At 33.1% G+C, this 15298-nt stretch overlaps 1 protein-coding gene across 1 annotated transcript in view; it reads right to left on the bottom strand.

The window, feature by feature from the left end:
* BAZ2B (bromodomain adjacent to zinc finger domain, 2B) overlaps positions 1 to 15298 on the bottom strand; it is a 217253-nt gene that overhangs the window by 5039 nt on the left and 196916 nt on the right. The window contains exons 29-35 of the mRNA XM_012727386.1: positions 11984 to 12642; positions 11297 to 11570; positions 10977 to 11132; positions 10461 to 10621; positions 7045 to 7355; positions 6520 to 6655; positions 3116 to 3262 (exon numbers count right to left, since the gene is read on the bottom strand). Of these exons, the coding sequence (XP_012582840.1) occupies positions 3116 to 3262; positions 6520 to 6655; positions 7045 to 7355; positions 10461 to 10621; positions 10977 to 11132; positions 11297 to 11570; positions 11984 to 12642 (1844 nt within the window). The remainder of the gene's footprint in view (positions 1 to 3115; positions 3263 to 6519; positions 6656 to 7044; positions 7356 to 10460; positions 10622 to 10976; positions 11133 to 11296; positions 11571 to 11983; positions 12643 to 15298) is intronic.

Here is a 15298-nt window from a genome sequence, read left to right as displayed (position 1 = left end):
ATCTGGTCAAGCGAAAGGGAAAATATCTCTAGTTAGAAGATTGATAATTCTCCACTTTGAAGAAAGCTCTAAGAATTGTTCATAATATGAGATTAAAAATTTTTTAAATATTAAAAAAATCTAAAGAATTCTTAACACTTAAAGATGTTAATCTGGTCCTCCATCTTTGGCACTATAGAATTTATCAGCACTATTCTATTAGTCTAGTTCACTGAGTATGTCTAAAGATACCAAAAAAATGGTCTTGGAGAGCACAATCTATTTAGAACAAAGGTGATATAAACAAAAGTACACAGCTTATTAAAAGAAAGGTGAACCTAACTCCACAAACCAGTTACTAACCCATTTTACAAAACATAATCCTCAGGTTAAGAAAGCACCCCAATGTCTAAAGATCAGGGAGGTAAGGGGAAAAAAACAGCAAAAGGAGACTGCAAGGAGCGAAAGCAAGAAGAAATACAGGTCAGTGCTGTTTTCTCTTAAGAAGCCATGTGAGGGCCCTCCCTGGTAGTGCAGTGGATTAAAGCACAGAACTAAGAAGCTAAAAGCCACAGCAGCACGAGTTCGATCCCCACCCCAGAGGTGATCTAGATGGCCCGACAGACCTTTCCTGACCCGTCTGCTGCTCCCTTTAGCAGTGTACTTCGTAGATCTGCCTGTTCTGCTCCCCACTCTATTTCTGGTGAATCCTCTCTCTGTCTTTGCACCTATGGCCTATACCCCAGTTCTATATGCATAAATAAATAAATCTTAAAAAAAAAAAGAAGCCAAGCAAAAACAGGGATAGGGATGAAGGGTGAAGGATTGTTCTATTTAATCAAATATAAATGACTAAAAATCATCAATCACTGATTGAGCAAAGTGAATGTCATTTGTGGCCATGATAAGAGTGAATTTTGAGACGTTATAGTTGTGAAAATTACTGGAGTGAGTTTTAAGAGTTAATCAGACAGAAACTGGAGAGAACTAGACAGAAAATTTTGCAGGTTTTCTGTAATGGAAGGAAAGAAGTGGGGAAATGGATCAAGGCAGAAGTAAGGCCAGAAGAGGGCTTCTGTTTAGTTTTTTTTTTTTTTCATAAACACAAAAATATATTTAATCTCATAATTAATAAGTTAAAATTAAAAATGTTACAAAAATCCAATCTAGCTGAGGGGGTACAGAAATAAGAATACTCATTTATCATTGGTAGGGGTGGAAATTAGTATAAATTTTAAGATAGTTTTGACAACTTAACAATCAACATACACTACAACCCAGTAATCTTATTCCTACATGTCAAGAGTAAGATACTGATTGTCTTTTATCCTGGACTATTTTCTCAATGATGTTTATATAGCAGAAGACAGAGATCATGTCTCTGAAAACCCAGTGCAAGCAATGGGTTTTCTTACAACACTGGAAGACAGAGGTAGGATCTTACTTCATACAAAAGGGCAGGTGTGCTTATTGGCCATTATAAAATGTTTAGGTTCTCTAAGTTTAGAATTTTTCTCCTGTAATGAAATCTGAAAAATATGGAACACTTCATGAATTTGTGTGTCATCCTTGTGCAGGGGCCATGCTAATCTTCTTTGTATCGTTCCAATTTTAGTATATGTGCCTAAGTGAGCACTTGTTTAGTTTTTTAAGATGAGAGAAAGAGTAACATGTTAGCAGGCACATGAGATAAACCTTATGGAAAAGGTGAAATTGATAATGCAGAACAGCACTAGCCACGTTTACCTGAGGAAATAAGAGAAGATGGGATCTGAGGCACAGGTGTGAGAACCGATTTACGTAGGGCACTAGCATTTCATGACAACAAGACAGAAGGCATAGCAGGTGAGCGCAGGTACAAGGAGGAGGATAAGTGTAGTGGCACTCATGTGAAGTTATCTTCCCTTTTTACAATGAAAGGGGAGTAAGATCATCAGCTAAGAGTGGCCATGGAGACAGAGCTAAAGGTAACCACCAGACACTATTAAAGGCCCTTTTAATACCTTGAATTTAAAAGGCTGGGTGTTGCACCAAGTGCACCAAGATGCAAAGATAAAGACAGGAGAGAAGGCAGAGTTGGGTTATCCAGAATGATGGTTTTACCAAGTGAGAGCGAAGCAAAGGCAAATACAGTGATTATGATAATGGGATACAGAAACACTGTAAGCTAGGTGTGGAGAAAAAGAAGGGCATGAAGGGAGAGAAGTCATTGAAAAGGCATTAAGGTAAGTAAGTTGAAGAGTTTTAGGGAATGCACTGGGAAGGAGGTGTGTGCAGGTGAATATTGGAAATTGAGTTTATGGAGAGATGCCATCTGCTGGTAATGATTAAGTCAAGACATTAAACCTGACTGAGGGAACACCACACAGAATTGGTCTCAATACATGCTGATGCTTTCATACTATCTTCCCCTTATTTTATTCATCTAAAACCCATTTCTTTCTATTTCATATTCCTTCTTTTTAATCAATTGGTATGAGAATCCACAGGTTTCTAATTTAAATGTAACTGGAAAGTCACTTAAAATTCATATGCTTACTATCATATGACCTAGTAACTCTATTCTTAGGTATATATGCAAGAGAAATGAAATCACATATTCATACAAAAACTTATGTATGAATGTTCAAAGCAGTAAAATTCATAATAGCCAAAAGGCAGAAACAGCTCAAATGTCTCTCAGCTGATGAATGGATAAATAAAATGTGGCATAGCTATACAATGGGCTGTTACTTGATGATAAACAGGAGATACTGATATATGCTTAAAAAAAAAATTGTGCTGAGGGAAAGGAAGTCAGAGTGAAAAGGTTACATGTTGTTGATTAAATTTATGTATAATAAATATAACAGGCAAATTCATGTAGATGGAAAATAGACTAATGGTTGTCAAAATCTGAGGGGAAGTGGGAGAGACTATTAATAAGTACAAGGATACTTTTTGGGGGTCATGAAAATGTTCTGGAACTGAATATTGGTTATGGCTATATAACTTTTTGTGTCTACTATAAACCACTGAATTTTACCCTTTAAAATGGTGAATTTCATGGTGTTTGAATTATATCTCAAAAAATTCCCTATAAAATTCTGCTTTTTGATCTAGCAATTACAAATTTTCTGTTTTAGATCAGTCGTACCTTAGCAATACAAGCTGGACAAAACCAGTCCCCATCTGGTATAGTTGTAATCTTGGGTCTATGGCAGTAAGTATGACAGCCTTTGTCACAGCCATCACAAAGGAGGAGGAGTTCTTCATTGTCTCCCTTTCGACAGATTTGGCAGTACTATAACATGTGAAAAATCATTTAAAGTTAACATTCTGCTATGAATAACAGTTACTGGGATATCAAACACACCACATTTCCTAAATTATATTAGTAATGAACATTCCGCTTGCTAACGAATATTCAGTAGCCATACACATCTATGTATCTCTCGTTACACAGATATGGACCACATGACGGGGTGAGCAGTTCAATTGTGGTAAATGCACATTTCAGGTACACTGCAAAGAACAAAGCTAGAGGTTGAATGCCTGCACACACTTCAGAAGCATGTACACATCAACATATGAAATAATTAACATGACATTAGAGCACATAAAGCAATGAATAGCTTTAATACGTGGTGTTTTAAATTGTTTAATATATTTCATTTTTGGCTTATCTTTGCATCCTCATGATATCCTGAGAAAGAAATAAGTAAGAGTTAAGAGTAATTTTAAAGATCAAAATTAGGAAACTTGAATCAGTATCAGAATTATATATACTAAAAAGATGCCTTTATTTTGGCTAAATTACCCATATATTTTGTAATTAAAGTGTCCAAATTTCAACCCACCTGTCACAAGTGCAAAAAGTGTATCTTACAAAATGATTTCTAAGAAAATAACTAATACAACAAATCAAAGAATCTAAAAAGTCATGATTTTTTTCCTTAGAGCTAAAATTAAAATTAATTTCTCCTGTACTTAAAATTTCTAATACTAAGAAGTTTAAATTCTGCAAAGAAAAGCTATTTTCCCCACATACATATTCTAGCTGCAGTCAAGTTTCATAAAGAGCAAGAAAATAATTTTACAAGTAAAACCTTTCAAATGGCTTTTAAGAATAATAAACATTAACACTGTATTTTGATGTTTAAAGCCAGTAGAAAATGCCCTGATAATCATTTTTAAAAATTGAAAGCATTGAGGAGTAAGTCATTTATACCAATTTAAAGTTTCATATTTATGCACTCTTAAAAACAAAACAGTTGAACTGTTCAAACTTAATTTAAATTTCCAATACAACATGATATCTTAATTTTGGAAGGTCTGATAAAGTACTATATAACTCAATGTATACTCCGAGAACTAAGCATCTTATCAAAACAGCAGATACAAACTATAAGAAATAGCTATCAAATTATACATAGGTATATGAGGATGAAAATTGGTAAAAGCAGCAGTTTAACATTTCTGCTATGAATAATAGCAGATAGTTTAACATCAACTATCTTAATATGGTGTTATTTTTCAAATTTGACTTATGTTTCTAAAACTTATCTTGTAAAAACATTCATTCAGAAATAACTTTTGAAAGTCACAATTAAATCCCTATAACACAGTTGAAATATCAGTTCATGAACATAAGTAAATTCTCATTGTTTCTACAACAGATAATTAAAAATACTACATAATTTGTTTTAGTTCTCACATTTATGACTTAAAACTATTTTCTAATACATATCAAGATAGGGTGACAGCAAACTTGTAATACTTGAAAAATTATCGCTAACAGCCCACAATATGTTAGAACAAAAGTATTAACATTTGATTTTAACACTTTTGCTACTACAGTAAAAATTAGAGGATGCTGCTTATTGCTAAACATTAACAATAATGTTAAACTAGAGGCAAATTACAACTGGTTCTTTCTGGTAAGCTCAGTGTCTGGCAGCAAGGTAATTCTAAAGACATCAAGCACTATAAACATTCTGTTAGGACTTACTACAAAGATCATTTAGGCACTGTTGTATTTCTAACTAAGGGTTACAAAGTGTTGATTAGTCTTTGAATATGAAATTGCCTTCTCTTCAAGGTAGCTCCATAGCAAATAATGTATTATTAAGCTTCAAACATAAAGAAATCAAGAATATGTGAAATGAAGTGAAACAATGATCAATGTATATTAATATAGAAAATACTTATTAATTCATAAAAGCTGAAGTTATAGCTTTAAATTACAGAGAGTAAATTTTGGGTTTCTGTGTATATGTTATAATAAAACTGATCACTGTGTGAAAAATAATTATAAATTTCATTTTGATGAAGTAATTCAATCTTTTTTATCATTATAACCTAGGTTTAGCAAATACATTTATCCAAGATGATTACAAAACTGGGTTTAATAATAATTTTAGAGAAATATTACTTGTACCTAGTAAAATGCTACCAGAAGAACAAAACAAAATAAATCGCCCTTAAAACTTACAGTAAATTTTAATCAAATTTGGAAAAACCTAAATTTAAGCTTCTTGTGAAAACTGCTGATTTATTATTCCATGGGCATTTTAATTTTAGGAAGAAGTTTAAAAAAACCACAAAAAACAATAAACTTATTTGCATAGAACAAATGTGACCTTGAGCTATCTAAGAATAGAGGTAAAAATAAAGGAAGCAATGCTAAATTATTTAAGGATCACTTCTTCGGGAAAATGATCACTGACATAAAGGAATTTTACCCTTAGTTATTCATAAAAGTAAACCCAAAATGTTTACATTTCAAAGTTAGCCTGTAATTCACAAGTCAGTATTACAGTGACTCATAATAGTCTATATAAAATAGATGCTTCTATACATGACATGTAAGAGGCAAGAGAGCACTTCCACATGATTAAAATAAATATTTCCCTGAAAAATACATAACATATAGCTTTGATTTTGAATTTATAACATTTGGCACGCAGTACATTTGGCCAGTAAACAATGATAACTTATTGGGCTTCAACAAGGAAGGTGAAAAACCATTTTTAATTACTAGAGGAAGAACAAAAGATCTTTACTTCTGGTTAAGGACATCTGATGCAAATTTTGTGTTATCAGTGCACAAAGTAGGAATCCCATGTCATTGTGTAGTTACTTATTTATGCATTTCTTAGCTTAAAAAATGATAGAAATATAAAGACATCTTAGGAATGCTGTGAATGTAAATAGCAGTTACTGTTAGCAAGAGAGTATTTACAAGAGTGTAAGGGTCTTCAGAATATTTACATTAGCAACTGTTAACGCTGGCAGAATGTAGGAGAAAACTATAGAGTTACAGGCATAGCAAAAGAGGGAGAATCAAAATAAAAAAATTAAACTATTTGGTAAATTCCTTCAAAGAGCTTAAAACAAGAAAGTATCAAAATAGATGATATTTCAGAATTAGGCAAACTTTTAAGTACAGGGTACATTATTTTGACAATAAATAATATATGATTAAGAAAGATCTGGAGGTTGGGAAAGAAACAGGACAAAGTAAATTAGTTATAGTATTTCTTAAATAAAAACACTTACAACTTTCATAATTGATTTTTCCCATGCTATTGATTTCTGTAACTGCTGAATGCACAGAGCTACCTGTGCAGCACTGCGAGCTTCTGATAATGCCCTTCTCCATACCCTGAGCCCTGGAGCAATATCCTCTTCAATTCTGCATTGAAATATAGAAAAATTAAGTAGGTCATGTCCATATTTATGGTTATTGAATGTGAAACAATCATCACACTGAAAGCCAAGCAATGACAAAAACATGTAACAGCCATAAGTATAAGGTTTAAGCAACTAAATTTGATGTAGTGCACAGACTGTGGCTACGTGCCTCAAAGCTTAGTCACAACCAGGTAATGTAAGATCACTTTGCAGGATTATCAACGCACATAACAAAAAAAAAAAAATGTTTTTACAAAAGCACCATGCAAATAGCATGATCCATATGGATCACAGACATACAAGAAGATACATAGATAACAGGCAATAGAAAAATAGGCTCCAATTAGCAAAGAAGCACAATAATTTTTCAAGTTAATCTCAATAACCTACCCGTCACCATCACCACTAATGGATGGTGCAGGAGCAGGGACAGTAACTGTGCCCACATTATCCAGTTTGATCTGAATGGTGGTACTTAAGGGGCTCTTCAGATACCTTCTTTCAATGTTCCGCTCCAAATCAGCCAGCCTGGTTACAGCTATATCTAGGGGGTTGTCACTCTTCCGATCTAGTGCATGTGCACTGCCTTCTTCTTCGCCAGTAAAATCTCCATCATGCTCCTTGCACAATTTAGAAAATGACTTATGTTCAAAATATACCAAGTCCTCCCTTTCTGATGCAGGCTCTGGACACATCCAACCCTACACATTAAGAGAATAAAGTTATTATGGTTTCTTCTTGGAATACCTGTTGGATGAGTTACCTAAAACAGAGCAGCAAATATCAACAGATCTCAAGGATCTTTACTAGGAGTTTTTACCTTGTGTTTCCTAATGCTAGGTAGAAGGAAGAACAGAAAAATTAAAAAAAAAAACAAAAACAAAAAGCAGTTATAAAAATGTTTGAAGAAAACTTAATTTTTGTTATGAAAGGTATAATGAAAAAGTATACTAAAGGACTTTTGGCTTTATTAAATGCTTTATTAGCTTAGGAGACCTCAAAAATGGAAATCTCTCTGTAGTCTCTTTCACTCTTCTTTTACATTTTCATTCCTTTCATTCCTTCCACTACACTTCTCCAGATACTTATAATCACCATTTTGCAGTAGGACTTTTGATAGACTGTTTATCCATATAGCTTTTCTCCATACCTCACCACCTAGTTAATTTTGCTCATCCTGCAGCTTTCAAGTCAAAAGTACTTTCTCAAGTAGTCTTTTCCTGATCGCTTTTAGGTCTTAAGTCTATTACAGATTCTCATGGGATCATATAATATTCCATAGCCTTGTGACAGTCATAATTTTATACAGTGATTATATAATTAACGTACCCTCTAAATTTCTACTTGTGTCTAAATTCATCAGGGTAGGGACCATGCCTATATTCATTTTCTCTCCAGCACATTAAGGCAAACAGTAAGAACTCAACATATACATACTATATGAATAAGTGATCTCATAACTCAGCTTGCTTATATCAATCCCCTAGTTCAAAAACCCCTTCTGCTAAACAAAAGCCTATGTTTTACCATGACATTTGAGTACCTCAGTCTACCTCTTTCTCTCTTTGTTCCCATTCACAAACCCAATACTGCTGTCAAATTCCATGTCAACACTGGGTTCAGTCCATTCAATTCACATTTAGTATGGCATTCTCTATTCTCTGACAAAGCTTACTTATCTTCTCAAATTCTGCCTCCATTTCTATTAAGAAATGTTTCCTGGCCCTCTTTGGTGGCACAGTGGGTTAAAGCACAGCACTGAGAAGCTAAAGCCACTTCTGCATGAGTTTGATTCCCACCTGCCCCAGAGGTGACCACATGGCATGGCAGACCTCTCCTGACCCGCCCGCTGCTCCCCTCAGCAGTGTACTTTGTTGATCTGTCTGTTCTGCTCCCCACTCTGTCTCTGGTGAAGCCTCTTGCTGCCCCTGAGCCTCTGACCTGTACCCCAGTTCTGTATGTACAAATAAATAAATCTTAAAAAAATGTTTCCTGATCTCTCCTATATCTGTAGGAGTTAAAATGCTAAATTTATGTATAGCCCTGTACTGCTCTATGATTAGTTGTCAGATTCTGCAGAGATAAAAACATGTCTTATCTCCTTACTATCTGATAGGGAATCATCTAGTAACTGGTCTTGGTAATAATGATTCAGTATCACTAACAAATTTTAAATCAAACTCAAAATTCTCATTTTAACAATGTTGCATAACATAAACCATCTGACAAACATGTTTAACATTGTGGTGTTAAATAGAATAATTTTTATTTCTTTAGAAAATTAACAAGTATAGAGGAGTTCCTTTGCTGAAGATGCCAAGTAAATGAGGCATTTCATACTTACTTTCTCTAGAGTATTAGGGGAGGCAGATATGTATAGTTTGCTAGTTTCAGCAAATGATGAATTACTGCCTCCAAAAGTTGGTAATTATGTTTGTGGTCATAAGGGGTATTTTAGTGGCTCTGGAAAATGACATTTTTCAGGGATCCACAAAAGTCTCCAAATGCCAGAACTAGAGCAGTAATGAAGTAAAAACTGAAGTATTGGATAGAATAGCATTATGGTATAAGTTTCTCATTCTGAATACAGTAAGAAAGATCAAATTACACATAAACCACATTTTCAAAATTGTTTCAGGTGTCTGTCTCAGTACTCTATGTATGTGTACCTGGATATAACTATGTTCTTTAATTTTAAATTATATAGTCTGACACATAACACTGCTTCTAAATAAGGGAGTTCGTGGTCCTATATGAAACATTACACTAGGAGTTTGAAAAAAACAAGACATTTATTATGAGCAAAACCATAAAATGCTGCTTGTGATAAAAAAAAAACTGCATCCCAGAAATGAGTTTTCTTAAGCAATATAAGTGAATATTAATTGAAAATCAGAAGAAAAATCACAACAAATACTAAACCTTAGAAATTAAGGTTGCTCTCTTCCAAGTTCTCTAAAGACAACTGAGTCAACTAGGACTACTACACGTTTCTTGTAGCAGAAAAAATGCTAAATTTATGTATAGCCCTATACTGTATTCTCTATTCTAAAAACAACTTGGATTCTTCACAAGGTCTTAAAAGTGCTGAGCCCTGACTCTGATGTTTCAAAGCTTTACAGTCGGTCTATAAGTAAATGCAGATTGTGATGCATATACTCCAACTAATTTCTAGTTATCATAGCTTTACCCAATTTCTCAATATATTTTTTAAAATGTCACAGTACAGATCAGATCGTTCTGGTATATCATCTTTTTTCAAGTAATGTTTAAATCTATTATTATTATTGTTATATTTTTTACATCATTCTTCATTTTGTGCATTTTTTTTCATCTCGGTTATAATTCTCGTGGACTACCCACCACCAATCCACCTGTGTGTCATCACCATAGTCGCATGCACTCTTCCCACCCCAGTGTTGATCCCATTTTCCTTTCCACCTCCCATAAAATATATAATAAACAGGTAATTCTTTCTTAAATTTACTGTACATTGTGGTTTTCAAAAATGATTGCTTTTGAATACCATTAAAGAAGCAGCAAGATTTAATAAAACAAATAAACAAACATGGAATCTGGAGTCAGATTTCACTCCACATTTGGCTTACTCTATGTTCATTGGCAGGTTACTTACTTTTGAGTCTTGTTTCTTACCTGAAAGATGTGGGAAATGAATTCATGATTGTTTTGAGAGTTAAATGTGATTAAGCAAAAATATTTAAGAAAATAACTGACATGAACCAGGCATATGACATTAATTACTTTTTACTACCCTAAAAACAAATTTTATTCCAAATTAATTTTACCTTCACTTGCAAGCTTGCAGATGCAACTCTCCTCTCTAAATCTTCTACCTGTTGAAGAATACTCAAATCCATTTCCATTGCTTGTTCTTCTACTGACCAGTTCTCCACAACATCTCGAGTTACCTGGTTCTCTTCATTTTCATTTAACTCAATAATAGCAACTACATTTGAAAAGAGATCAATTTTAAAATCCACTTTATCTCCAGTGATTTCTTCCAAAAAGTGAGTAAAATTCCAGAGGTGACAAATACACCTAACCCAACACACACAGATGTACTTGTGCATATGCAGACAGTTTACTCTTAAAAGGTTGGAATATTCTTAAGAAACATCAAACAAAATATCTACAGGCACAAAGTTACAAAACAGCAGTTTAAGAAATGTGAATAGTTACTACTTGTTGAGCAAAATTCAAATGCTTATTAATAAGAAGTTAAGAATTAAGACAAACTAAGTTGTTTTAAGATAAAGGAATTAATTCTCATAAGAAAGAGAACAGATTCTTCAAGTACATACCATCCTTATTCTTGATGCAGGCTTGAGTGATATAATCCAAGTGTTTCTGAATTTGTTTTTGTAATGCCTTTTCTCTTATTCCTCTGAGATGTAGCACTTTGAGCAAAGCTTTTAGGTCCTCTGGATCAATAATTCTCCACCAACCAAACTGCATTTCTAAGTCAAGATAAATATGTAGATCTTTTACAGATATCTTGAGTATGAAATAAGTAAATCAAAAAACTACTAACTATATAAAGCAATCAAATATTCAGTTATAATATAGGAATCTATAGCAATGAGGTAAAACATGTGGGGAAAAGTCATTTCCATGTACCTACCTTCTGGAATAGGTTTTGGACTAGGAAAATCTACTGGTTTTGCTACTTCAACAGCTGCAGGTTGAGTTAAAGGGGATTTTTCATTCTGTGGTACTGGAGATTCACTCTTACTTGAAGCAACATTGGGAGTCAAGAAGGCATTACCATTTCCTTCTGGTAATCCCAATCCTGATCCCATACTAGGCAGAGGAGATGTAAATGGAATATTGGAAGTAAGCATGCCAGTGGGCCACCCACAAAATTGAAGTCCCATCATAGATACTCCACTTTTCATCTGCAAAAAACCAAATATATGAAAGTACAGTCATCTAAGAAGTTTGTAAAAATGTTTAGAACTTGAAATTATTTTCAAAAATCTGAAAAGATTCTTTCATTTATCACAATAGGAAATATAACAGCAACAGTTAATTCCATGTTATTTGTTCCCCAAAGCAATTACCCGTTTATATATATTCTAACAGTAATAAATTAAAATATTACCTAAGAAGCCTTTGACTTAGGTTAAAGATAAAAACAAGCAATTCTGCTAAAGCTTGATGGCAGTAATCCCAACTTTCTTTAGCTTTCAAATGGGCATGGGTAAGACTATAAATATGCAACTGAATCTCCTTGAATGAAAATCTACCTGGGGTCAAAGATTGTTTTAAACAGAGTAACATTAAAAGACTTACAATTTGAAGTACTAACCTGAAGAGGTGATAAAGCAAATGGATTTAGGCTAACAGGATTCTGAGCAGATGATGATCCCAGAAGAGGAGCTGGAGCAGGTGAAGGAGACTTAGATGGTGGCTGAGACTGAGGAGTCACTGAAGAAGCAGTTGACATATTGGCATGGGTCAGTGAAGTGTCATCACAAGGTGCTCTTGGCAAAAGGCTAAACCATTGTCTATTCTTTTCAGTCAGTGTTTTTAACAACTGATCATTGGGGAGAGGACTGTAGAACTTCCCTGGACCACTTGAACCAGCATTAAACATTAAATTATTAGAGTCTGCCTTTTCCATGTTTGTTTGTGTGGTTGTTGACTGAATACTGCCTAATGAGTGCTTTCCACTATTTTGATATGACAATGTGCACCCATTTGCACTAACATTTGGTCTGGGGGTTATTACGTCGGGCTCAGTAGGCATTTTAGCTACTTCTAAAAGCTTGCTTAATTTTGAAAAAGAGCCAGGTTTCTGAAGAAATAGATTTGTGTTATCTTTTTCTTTAGGATCTTCCTTTTGTTCACAATGATCTGGATTTGAACAATTTAAAATGTCCTCAGGCATCTCAAATATTTCTTCTTTGATCTGGATACTTTCGACTTTTTTAAGCTTTTCTCTTTCTTTTGCAATTTCTTCTAATCCTAAAAAATTCAAAAGTTTTAGAAAGATCAGTTATTACACATCAAATAAATGCTATAATTATATTTCATTACTATTTACTGAGTTATACAGAAGTATTTTAACAAACATTTGCAGGTTCTAATATTCTACTTTTCCTTTTTATAGATTTTTTTCTCATTAAAAAAATCAATGTCATTTGGTAATTAATCATTATGAAAAATATAAAAAATAGGGCCTTTCCTGTCTGCTGCTCCCCTCAGCAGTATATTTCAGTAGATCTGCCTGCTCTGCTCTCATTCATTCTCTGGTGAATCCTCTCACCACCCTGGCACCTCTGACCTACACCCCAGTTCTTGTATGCATAAATAAATCTTAAAATGTATATATAAAATATTAAAAGTCCTAATACACAGTCAGTTATTTTTAACATTTTCAAGTAAAGCCTTCCAGTATTTCTCTATATGGATACATAAATTCTTACACCTAAAATCCTAAAATGTCAACACTAGCATATACATAATATTCTAACCAATATGTTTTACTGAACAAGGCTCTGTAAATATCTTGATGTGTCAAATAAATATATTATTATACCATAAATTTTAATAGCTACAGAACATTCAATAGGCTATTAAAATTTAAATAGGCAATGTCCTACTGATGAATACTAATAGGGTCCAATTATTCACTATTATAAACAATGCTGTAAATGATAAATGACCTTGTACTTAGATCTTTACTTTTTTAAAAAAAAAAATCCAATTTACTTCCTTAGGGTAAACCCCTAGAAAGAACATACTAAACCCTAAGATATGTTTCTATTAAGAATTTTGAAATATACTGTTACCTAAAAATTCTGGGTTGATACACATTCATAGCAGAAGTATACAAGAGCACCTGTATATTTAAACCCTCAATGAAACTGCCACTATTAATATTTTCTTGTTTTGAAATATCTACTAGATGGCAATCTAAATTTTTTATTTTCTGGTCACTAGCAAAGCCCAGTATCTTTTCAGGGGTTTACTGTGAATGTCAGCTTCAGAATTCTGACCATTGTTTTAAAAATAAGTTACAAGAACTCTTCAAAAATATATCCATTATTAAGCCACAAAGAAAAAGAAAAATACTAGTATAGAGATGATGATGCTTCTAGAAGCTCACATAGGCTGGGAATAGCACTTTTTCCTACCAACTAGATGGTAGATGACTTCAAAAGGACCTTGATTCAATAGCAGTGGATAATTAGCCCCAGACAGAGTGGTTATCCTACCCCTGCCTCACAAATTTTAAAAGCAAGATCTGAAAGGATTACTTTTTTCTTTCTAAGTAAATTAAATGTATTTCCAGTTAAACAAAGCTAAAAAATATAGGAATATCCTGCAACTAATAAGGTAAAATTCACAATGTCTATCATACAATCAAAATTAGTAAGCATGCAAAGACACTGGAAAATATGACTTAAGCATTATTAATCAATCAAAACTAATCCCAAATTGATATGACAGTAGAACTAGAAGAGAGGATGTTAAATTTGAAAAAATTCCCAGGTTTCATGAAAACTTTAAACTACAGATCCATGAAACTCAATCAAATGTTTTAAAACTAATACCAAAAAACATCTTAAATGCAGCCAGAAAAATATTCTTGTGTTTCATACTTTATACTTCTAACTTGTAATTTTGCACATTTGTTCTAAGAACACACTACTTTATCATCTCTACCTAGTCACTGTGAAAAGGGTTAAATATTCTTTTCATGTATCCCTGCTCACACATTTCTTTAACTTGATGCAGGTTATTGGCTGGTATGGGAGGATTAATGTTTATGCTTGATTTATTCCGAGAACAGTAAATTAACTACATTTCCATTCATGATTAAACATCCATCCACTAAACAAAGCCTCAAAATATTTTTTTATACATTTAAAGTTTATTAGAAATAGACAAGAAAGAAGCACCTGCATGTGCACAGGAGGGCAGAGGAGCAGCTGCCTGGTGACAAAGCCCAAAAATATTTACAGGAAAAAATAATGCAGCCTATAAGGTAATATTCACAGTGCTATTCTCAAAATCAACTGCCATATATACAAAACCAAACCAACTAACCAATTTTGGGGTTTGAAACTAGTACATGATTTCCCACTTATTTGTAACTAATAAAAAAGATTGTCAATGATAAGTTTTAGAAGTCTGTTCATGTTTTTCTTTCCTTTTATATTCAAACTACTTAGCTATAAGCAGTTAAACCTTTAGTTAGAATGCAAAATTATTTTTAAATGTATCAAATCATATATGAATCAGAGTATCAGATTTAGTATAGAGATATTAACATTTAGATGTTTATATACAAAGAGATTCTTTAATTTTAAATAGTTTTCTATCTCCTATTTCACATAATAGGAGTTATGTTTTTTCTAGTTTACATTTCTTTGACATGTGGCAAAAAGCATTAATAAACATCCTCAAGACAAACTAAAAAAGAGGACAGCAAGTAAGAGGCGAAACAGGGAGTACTGATCTTGATTTCATTTCCTTAGTAGTAACTGCAAGTACATAAGGACAAAGAAAATACCATTTCCTGATTTAAAAAAAAATCTTAAAAATTTAACAAAGTTGCCATGGAAAAGGCATTTATTTATTTATTTATTTATTTATTTATTTATTTATTTATTTA

Source organism: Condylura cristata, unplaced genomic scaffold, assembly GCF_000260355.1.
Source record: "Condylura cristata isolate star-nosed mole 26May11 unplaced genomic scaffold, ConCri1.0 scaffold00002, whole genome shotgun sequence".
NCBI classification, from domain to species: domain Eukaryota; kingdom Metazoa; phylum Chordata; class Mammalia; order Eulipotyphla; family Talpidae; genus Condylura; species Condylura cristata.
This window is presented reverse-complemented; position numbering and strand designations above follow the sequence as displayed.